Genomic DNA, 10,127 nt, shown 5'->3' with positions numbered 1-10,127 from the left:
GCCGGAGGATTGAACTCCAGTGACAAAGGGTTAGTATGAGGCCTGTCCCAGCCTCACCTGTGGATATGATGTAAATAGATATTCTATAGATACCAAACAATTAGGAAACAAGGAGATGAACCTACAACAATTCAAGAGATTCCTTTAAGAATATATTAACACTTAATAAAGGTTTTCACTGTAAAACACTGCTGTGATGTTTGTTCATTTGTTAAGGGACGGGTGGTGCAGTTGTCATGTCATCTTTGGTCTGAGAACATTTCAGTTTAGGTTTGAAGACTAGAAATTAATAACAGAACTCTTGCATTGCAACCTTAGGGTGTCAGGTTTGAAAGACATGGAGAAAGACTAGTCAGGGAGCGTTGAATGAAAGACCTGCTCTGAGTTACATGTTGGACTTGATGTTTTTGGAATTTGGCCCAAACTAAGGACTACATTTCATTTAAAGTAATTTTACAAATCTGTAATTTAAAGTCTCTCAAATTTATGGAAGTGCGTCACCAAAAATGCAAAATCATTTAATAAAATTTTCTATGGCCCATATTCTGAAATCAAGGTTTGTCTCATAGGGCTTAACAAGCTGCAACATCCTCTGTCCTTAATCCTCAACAAGAGTCAAGAACAACAACCAAATAAGTCCCTATATTGCTGGGGGTAAAACACACATAGAAACCTTTGTGAAAGCCACATGTGAGGGATCCCTCTCCCAGGGCAGACAGTGAAAGAGTTTTTAATATAATGGAAAGGTGTTTCAATGTTTCAAGTATTTATACATCAGAAAATGTCTGATAGAGATATTGTTATATAACAGTGATGTTTTTGTTTGTGTTTTAGGTGGGGAAAACATTATGGCTTATCTCTTTTAACAGCTATCTCTATATGCATGCAGATAAATTAATAATAAGATAGCCAAAGACTTTCGGTCAATGTGTTCCACCTCCTTCGCTCTCCACACGCTGACTGTTCACCTGCGAGCAGCCAAAGTCTGCTCAAACATTACTGGTCAAACTGGTCAAACTTCGTATCTGAAACAAAAGCAGAACAAATAAGTATAAGAGAGCCAGCTTGCTTTATTGTTTAATGAGTTACTCTTTTTTATTAAAAACTGGTCAATGTGTGTTGCAATCCTTGAGATAAAAGCGAAAACAAATAAGTATAAATATAACTTTATCTCGGGCCCTTTAACTCTGACTTCATGATTCCGAGCAACATTTACACAGTTGATGAAAGAAATGCCGTCTCTCTTAGAGATCCAATTGTTGTGAGATTAGGAGATTGACCTTTTACTCAGAAGGGAAGTCACAAAAGGCTTTTAATCCAAGTCACACCTTTCGTCCACAACACAGAGAGGAATGTCCCAGAGAGAAAATTAAAATCCTACCACTTTTACCCACTATTGTTTGTATCTGGTGCTTTATGAAAACATGGCAACAACCAGTGTCAGTGTGGCTCAGATCTGTGATCAGTAGGGGGAAAAGCACATTACTCTTATTCAAAGCAATCAGTGCTTTCAGCCAGTTCAGCACTCAGTTCACTGATTAGCTGTGTGTGGTTCAATGTCCTCATGGGAGTCGTCTCAGTTCTCCACAGAGTGGGCACACGGGTTTGTGTGATTGCATTTGACTGTATCTCAATAAATGGTGCATTAAAAGGCTGCAGTGCCTCAAGGGCAGCTGGGTAATTGTTGTTCCTTGTTGTCCTTTATTTCCCTGGGGAAAAATAAAGCATCCATCTATCCCTTGATTTGCTAGAAACATTTAGTCACCTCTGTATTTATTCGGGATTTGTAAACTCAGACTCTGCAGGTTAAACCCATGACAGGATGAGGAGTAAAGAATGATAAAAACACCTGGGTACATTTTGAGGAAGCAGTTGAACTCAGACAATGTAAATTCCTGCATGGGTTCACGTTGACACAGTCCAGAGAGATTCAATCAGGTAGTATTAGAGAGCCCATCAGTGGGGATGGACCATGGAGGTGTAGGATGCTTTTAATGACTCACTGAATTATAATGGTACTTATCATATTTACTAACTCCTTTTCCGATGGTCAAAAAACCCACTAACACCAGCTAACATCCAGGTTTTGTCTGCAATGGGAATGGATTCAATCGGCATTTACATTTTACATTTCCGATTGGCCGTGACGGAAACATGACACTAGTGTGAACACGCTTAGTAAATAAACAAACAAATGTAGAACTAAATGAATGAATGAATGTAAAAAGTAATAAATAAATAAATAAATAAAATAAAAAATACAGTACTGTTTTTATTTTCCATTTTTCAAATGTATCTGATTTTTTATCATACAATTAGCTATTTATACTATATCATGTTTTTTCCTTCATAGTTAAGCGCAGTTTATGCTTCTGCGTCACAGCTTCACGGCAGACGACGCATAGAGCCCGACGTCGTACACAGACTTGCACCTCTTCAAAAAGGTAACTACGCGATGAGGCGACCCAGACAACAAGAGCTGTGATTGGTCCGCTTGGTAGCATCGCAATCTCCGGCAGACTCACCGCCATTGTTGAATTGAGTTGAAGAAACGAACTTGGACAACGTCTTTCTTTTCTTCGTTGCAGTCAAGAAAAAGAAGAAATGCTCTTCGAGACCCATCAGCTCAAACTCTGACCCGATCCGCTTGGTAACAGTCGCAATCGTTCTGAAGTAAACAGAGACGCCAGGGAGATGGTAAACAAGCAGACAAGAAGCTGGAAGACTTTAACACCAGCATAGAAAGTTGACTGCCACTAGAGTTCATGTGTAATTGAAGCTGAGCTCACACACACACACATACTTGTGCACAACTATAAACACTTGGCCCACTTAGAGCATAGCCTCAACACAGGAGCAAGAATCAGCATTTATATATAAAACACACACACACTGTCGCTTTAAGACCTGGCCGGGGGGCGGTGAAAGCGGGATTCAAACTTGTAGCCCCGCCCCCAGCGGCTTCCCTTCCCGGAAACAGGAGCCAAACGTCAGTCGAAACAAAATGGGGAACTTGCTGGACACCCCGACGAGCTGCCCGCTGTGCAGCGAGCTGACCATGGAGCCCGTCACCCTGAAGTGTAACCACAGCTTCTGCCAGCGGTGCATCGGGGACCTGTGGAGCGTCTCACCGGACGGGCCGTACCACTGTCCGGAGTGGAGGTGTAAGACCGTGTACCGCACTCTGCCGTTCGACCGCAGCCTGATGTCCTCCCCGGGCCGATGGGCTGCAGGTACAAGCTGCTGGAGACTGGAAGTAGTGGGTGTGTGACTGTGACCATAGCTGGTTCAAACAGGTCCACGGGGGCAGGCTAACAGGCTAACAAACCGTTATCACATTCAGTGTTACAGTCACGCTAGCTCATGGTACTCTGTAGCTACTTCCTGATAAAGAGCTGGCTGGATTTCTTGCAGCAACTTTACACCTAAAACACCGACATCCATTTTGAGTAAATGTACATAAGTAGTTTCAGCAAATTGTAACGAAAGCAGTAAGAGTGCAGACCATTCTCCCCAGTGACTGACACTATGAAAGTAACATTATCAATCAACTTCCATTTGTATAGCCAGTATTCATTAATCACAGTTACCCTCACGTGACTTAACGATTTGTACGATGTTCGACATCCTCTCTTCATAACGCAAAACATTGTATAATATTGTTAATACTTCATAATAAATCCATAATACAAGGTTTAACAGCTATAATGACAAAGTTGAAAAGCTGTAAAAAACTAACTTTCTCTGCGTGACAGTAAAGGGAGGATCTTTTTTTTATTTCTGACTGTTGCTCAGACAAAACAAAGCATCTTCAGATGTCCACTTTGGTCTGTGGCAGATAATACCAGACATTTCTCATTATTTTCTTATGAATACAAGCTCAAACTACAGATCACGTTTTTGTAAAGAATTAAAAGATTATTCTTATTGTTCAACCCTTTGTACCAATGTATAATGTACAGTATAATACTAAATATGATACAGTACTTAATCTGTTATTAACTATAAAATAAATCATCCTGATCTAGTGACTGTAATGTAAAACAACATGCACAGAGAGAGTAAAGGTCTTACTCATGTTTTATGGTGCGTTGTCAAGTAGGATTTGAGTCCATGCTGTTTTCCTGTGTTTGGCATAAATCACCATGATTAGTTTTCCCCATTTCCACTTTATGTAATTAGATATTGAGTGTTTATGAATGAAGCATCAGGAATTTTAGGAGCGACTTAACATTTTTTTATCTGTGATAGTTTTATGTGGCATAACTCCTATATTATGATTTCACCACTGACACTGGGACGGATATGATCGTGTGACAGGATTTTATGTTTCGTATTCAGATGCTGAAAAAGTCAAGCGTCTGGATAAACTTCCTGTTTGTGAAGATAACCTCCAAAGATATGACAAAGCAAACTAGTTCGCAACTACAATGAGTTTGGGAAAAATCTGAAAGTCGCAGCTTAGACTTGCAGATGCATTTATGCTGCAGGTGAACAAACCTTAGTGCAGTGGTGCTGGTCAATAGCCTACTTTTATGAAGGTATGTGAAATATTGTTGTAAAGGTGCTGAATCAATGTTCTGTTCTATTTTTTTAGGCACATCCAGTAATGATGAGCAGAACAAACTCGACGCAGCGTTGAAGAGGCCCTCCCTCTCCAGCAGACTCCTGGGGAAGAGAAAGGCCAGCACCCCTGCACCAGAGCAACCTGCCACGAAGCGATCGACTGTGGAATCTCCCTGTGAGCGCCCCATCGACCTTGAGATGCCCACCGCTTCAATTTCAGACAATTCTAAGCGGTCTACTGGTCTGGAGACATCTGAGAAAAAACTGCACCCAGAATCTACACAGTCTGAGAGCGGTGATGGCCCATCCTGCAGTGACAAGTCTGACAGCAAGGCAGCACCTGCAAGTGATGTGCTACGAGACTCCTCAAACCAGCCGAGCCAGCGTAAAGCAGAGGTCGTCACATTGGTTGACTCTGAAAGCTCGGATGAAGTCGATATATGTGAGGCACCTCCTCTTACAACCCCAAGAAGAGACACACTAGGGAGAGAAAGTCATGCATCACCAAAGACACCGGCCTCACCTGCCAACGTGGATTATATTCCTAGGTTCTCACAGCCTGAAAAAGATAAGTCTCCTGTACCTCACGTCAAGCCACCTCTGGTATTCACCAAACATCCGGCTGCTTCAGGATCCTCAAGTAATGTTGGTGTCTTTTACACGACGGAGAGCAAATACTCCAGCCCTGTGCCCTGCCATTACTGCCCCAAAACGGTGTATCAGTCTGCTGTGAAGACCTGTCTAGTGTGTGGAGCTTCCATGTGTTCAGAGCACCTGCGCCCCCACCTGGACTCCCCAGTGTTTCAGAATCACACCCTGGTTCCTCCGGTGGAGGACATTTCTCCCTGGAGGTGCCAGGAGCACCAGGAGATAAACCGGATCTACTGTCGGCAGTGTGTAGTGTGTGTGTGCACAGTGTGTACGGTCATAGGCTCACACCGCGGCCATGTCTGCATCAGCATCCGGGAGGCAGAGAGAGAGCTCAGGGTGAGTTGTGAATTATAGAACCGTACATACCAGAGCCCGACTGGATCTTTGGAGGCAAAGGCCGAGACCAATATTAGGGAGAGAATATTTCTGATACCGATAAATCCAATTCCGTCTGCCATCAGCAGATACATGCAAAAAATATTTCTGTAATTCCTTTCAATAATAAGATGACGATATTGTTATTACCTTATGACAAGAAGATTTATTTTAGGCTTGATATTTTACTGTTAATAAAAAGAAAACAAATACAACCAACCAAACATATTCAGCATATAAAATATCAAACGAAGGAAATTAACTTAATTTTTTTAATGTAGAGTAGAAAAAAAATACATATCTTTTCTGCAATGTTTATTTTGTAAAATAAAAGTGTTTGTATTTCTCCATAAAGATTCAGTCTTTGAAATGCTTAAATCGACCGATGTAATCAAACGTGTGATGTATCATTTTGGTGTAGTAGATGCATAGAAGACGTGGTTACAGTTGAAGCCTGATGTAAACCTATCTATAGCATAATTACATTAAAAAAATGTTGTTCACATTTCCCCCAAGGGCAACCTGAAAGAAGAGATCAAACAACTGCAGGATGCCGAACAGCAAGTGGAGAGCAGAGTGACTGAACTTAAGCAGAAGAAAGAGACGTCCAGAGTAAGACAACTAATCTTAATACACAACTGCTCAGTAATACAGGGTGAGATTCATCCCGTTTGCTCCTGCTGGGACGCTGTTGTGTTGCAGCGCAGCACACAATGTAAAATGTAATTATTTACAAGGAAGACAAGTCCCCATAATGTGTTTATGTAAATTGTGATAGTGTGATTGAGGTCCCCACATCATTTGTAATATTTGGACAACACACACAAACAGGACCACAAGTCACATAAACACAGAGAATCTGACAAACTGTTCCCTAACTGATCAGAAACTGAAAAGAGAATGCATCTGAAGGGATATGGGACCAAACTACAATTTTATGTGACGACAAATGAGAAATATATAACTTTATATGGATCTTGATTGTATATTCTTTCTGTCCAGGTGGTTTTAAGTGAGGCACGAAAAGGAGTGCAGCAGCAGTACGAAGCCATCAGAGAGGCCCTGGAGCAGGAGGAGCAGTCAACTCTTCAGTGTGTGCTGAAGGAGGAGAGCAGGGTTCTGGGGGGACTAGAGGCCAAACTCAGCCTCCTCAGCAGCAACCTGCTCTCTATCCAGCAGGGCCTCCACACCCTGGAGGAGCTGGCTGATGCCAAGGGAGACCAACGCGTTCAGGAGCAGGCCTTCATTATGGTGAGTTGTGTCTTTCCATTTTTTTTTTTGTTGCTAGAACATCTTTATAAATCCTGTTGAAAACTAACCCTAAGAAATGTGTTTTTGTTCTTCCTCACATGGCAGGAGTACAGCAAAGTTACCCAACTGTAAGTGATTTTCTACTTTGTTCAACATGTCAATAGCTGAATGATCCAACAAGTGTGTATTCTGCATGAAAATGTCTTAACGGGTTGCTTAGCCTTGTCCTTGCTGTGTACAGTTTTACCAGAAGAAATGTTACAATGACGATCGTCATGCTATGGAACACTGCAGCCTTTTGTTGTAGATGTGTCATGTGTGTGCTTTCTGTTTGGCCTTTAACCATCAAATCTTTATCCAGCCTTGTTTGCTAAATATTGACCAGAGTGTGCTTGTTTTACTGTATATGAGTATGTATATTTTCAAAATATAATTTTCTCTGCTCCTTTTCCCCCAGCGGCAGTAACTTGGGGAGCTGTTTGCAGCAGTCGGAGGCTCCAGAAGAAGTGGATCAGGCCCGGCTGAAGTGTTTGCAGAGCTGGACCGAGAAGCGTCTGGACACGATCACCCTCACCGTGCCTGGGGAAGACGGAGACCTCTACAGACTGCTCTGTGAGACACGTTCTTAAGGCTCTTTTAGATAGGACACAACAGACACTGCTACGCTCTGAGATCCATGTCGGCGCCACACAAAGATGTTTTTTTTGTTGTGCTTTGCTCAACGTCCTCTTGTGCGGGCCACGGTCGAAGCTCAACAATATTGAACTCTTACCGCTGCAGGCTGTGATGAACAGTCTCGTGTCCAGTAGAAGTGAAGTTGCCCGCCAGATTTGTACTAAGCAATGGAGGAAAACTTAAAAATGTTTGTGTTTGAGTTCCCTGATATATTATTTTCATGAGAAAGAGAAAGAGGGGGGAAATCTGACATTATCAGGAGCCCGGATATTAGTGTAAGTAGTGACAAACATTCTCCCCAAAAAGTTTTGCTCTGAACACAGCAGCAAGCGCAACGCAAACTACTTTCCAAATGAAAAGACCTTTATCCCTGCACTGTTTCCTTTCCACTCTGATGAATCACAGCATCCTGTCGTCCTGAAAGTGCCACATTCAATAAGTCTTACTCTAAAATGTAATCTCAAAATATCTAAAAATAGTCCCTTTTTTAATTTCCTGTGTTCAGATGGTACCATCCCCATCCTGGATGCAGACACAGCTCACTCCAAGCTGCAGCTGTCAAACAGCAACAGGAAGGTGACGTACAGCGAGACGCAGCAGATCTACACGGAGCACGAGGCTCGCTTCAGCTCCTTCCCACAAGTCCTGGCCTCCTCGGCCCTGGAGGGGGGCCGCTGGTACTGGGAAGTGAGCGTGCCTGTGGACGAGGGTCGATGGAAGGTGGGGCTGAGCGAGGGGCAGATAGAGAGGAAGGGCCAAAGGGACAACTCTCGTCTGGGCTTCAACAGCTTCTCCTGGTGCGTGGCCTGCGACCGGAGGAAGGTGGAAGCCGTGCACAACAAGGTTTCTGTTCCTCTGGACGTGGACAAGCTGCAGAGGGTGGGAGTGTTCCTCGACTTTGAGGAGGGTATTTTATCATTCTTTAATGTGACACCAGGGGGCAGTCTAGTATTAATGCATTCCTATCAGCACACGTTTTCTGATGCTCTTTACCCAGCATTCTCTGTGTCAAAAACACAGCTGACGATCTGTGATCTGTTCCAGACATAAACACATGCTTGGGACCCTAACACTGGCACGTCAGTAGATTTACACATTACTAAGAAAGCACAGTGCCTTTTTCATTATTTGAAATCATTTCTTCAATAAAATGTGGCAATTTGCTAAACTCATGGGATAATGTCAAACACTGTAAATAATGCTATACCATAGCAAAAATTAGATTTTTATAACATTTGATAGTACTGGAGCAGTTCCCTATGCATACAATATATACATTCCAAAACTGGAACTTTTATTACGTTTTTAGATTTTTTAATTTACGTGGGAGGCAATTTGACAGTGCTGAATAATATATAAAGGATCATATTTCCTCTTAAAATCCAATGTTCTTCCTGCTGAAATGTTTGATTCCACTGATCCTCTGATGAACCACTCGACAGAAATAAAATGTCACAATGAAAGTTAAACCTTCATCCTTTTCTCTCCTTGATAGTTTCTGTTTGCATTTGGAGACACAGGTGAGTGGGTGGTGTAGTTTCCCCCTGCAGCTGATGGTTGTTGTGCAAAAAATTTTAGCTCTGAGTAACCTCACCACATGTGAGCTTCGCAGACAATTAACACCACCTCTGGAACAAAGTCGTTAGAACCTCATAGAGCGCTGCTTTCTCTGAGGCTCATTTATTCTGACGGGGTTCTGCGCTGTTGATGTCACTGGGAGGGATCAAGGTAGTGTTTTCTGTGAACTCACGCTGGATTGATTGGGAAAGCACCAGCATGTCAGTGGTTTAGGGAGCAGCTTGCTGTGGTTTCAAAGACTAATTGTTAGAATCTGCAGTATGAAATTAACTATTCCAGAAAGGGACTTACTGAAGTCTTCAACTAGACTGGAACTCAGGCGCTCACAGGAATAGAGCTTTGTGACGAGTGCAGTCTAATCACCAACAGATATTTTTCTTAATCCAGGTTTAATAGCTTTTTGTTTCCTTCTCGCGACAAGACTTTGGTTCCACATAATTTCAGACACTTCAGAGACTTGAATCCACGCAGGTGCACCAGCCAACCATGGCAACAATTTCACACTTGGCGCCACATGATGCAGAGGTAGTCAGAAACACTCTGCAGGCTCTGCTTCTCTCTCTCTCTCTCTTCCCCCAGCTGCCACATGAAGGCCAAGTGTAAGACATATCTGAGAGGAGGAGGAGGAGGGGGCTTCCGCAGTCAGTATAATTAAATTCCACTCTCGCTGTCCATCCAGTGGTCTCTCAAACTCAGCCAGCCTCTCACAGGCTTTTTCCACACTGGGTTCCCATTAAGTATATTGGATAATTATTGGGGAATATAAAACCTTTGATGTATTGACATCTCTAGACAGCCTCATTGGCTTCTAATGGGGCTACGTTAAGTCAAGGGACAAGAGGCTGGAGCCAGGAGCAAGTGTGCTTGTCAAAATCTTTTTAATTAATAAGACACCCTCACTGGCTTTGGTCTGGCTGATGTGGTGACGTGTACACTTGCTGTATTTGTATCTGACAGGAATAAGCAAAGAATCTAATCTCTACATCACTTTGTCCGTGGCACATCAGTGAACAGTGATAAACAATTTAGTG

The 10,127-nt window shown here is 42.6% G+C and overlaps 1 protein-coding gene across 1 annotated transcript; it reads left to right on the top strand.

Annotated features, from left to right (window-relative positions):
- Positions 1-2,983: 2,983 nt before the first annotated feature.
- On the top strand, positions 2,984-8,991 carry si:dkey-29p10.4 (E3 ubiquitin/ISG15 ligase TRIM25). The gene is made up of 7 exons (XM_053426536.1): positions 2,984-3,233; positions 4,598-5,553; positions 6,109-6,204; positions 6,595-6,843; positions 6,949-6,971; positions 7,301-7,455; positions 8,024-8,991. The coding sequence occupies exons 1-7, from the start codon at positions 3,005-3,007 to the stop codon at positions 8,566-8,568; spliced, it is 2,253 nt and encodes a 750-aa protein (XP_053282511.1). The 5' UTR covers positions 2,984-3,004; the 3' UTR covers positions 8,569-8,991.
- The last annotated feature ends 1,136 nt before the right edge of the window (positions 8,992-10,127 follow it).

This window comes from Pleuronectes platessa, chromosome 7, assembly GCF_947347685.1.
Source record: "Pleuronectes platessa chromosome 7, fPlePla1.1, whole genome shotgun sequence".
NCBI lineage: Eukaryota > Metazoa > Chordata > Actinopteri > Pleuronectiformes > Pleuronectidae > Pleuronectes > Pleuronectes platessa.
This window is presented reverse-complemented; position numbering and strand designations above follow the sequence as displayed.

Excerpts from the sequence above, each read along its gene's own strand:
- si:dkey-29p10.4 (XM_053426536.1), top strand. The coding sequence starts at position 3,005 with ATGGGGAACTTGCTGGACACCCCGACGAGCTGCCCGCTGTGCAGCGAG. Across the intron at positions 5,554-6,108 it reads AGGCAGAGAGAGAGCTCAGG|GGCAACCTGAAAGAAGAGAT; the intron begins GTGAGTTGTGAA and ends ATTTCCCCCAAG. Across the intron at positions 6,205-6,594 it reads AGAAGAAAGAGACGTCCAGA|GTGGTTTTAAGTGAGGCACG; the intron begins GTAAGACAACTA and ends CTTTCTGTCCAG.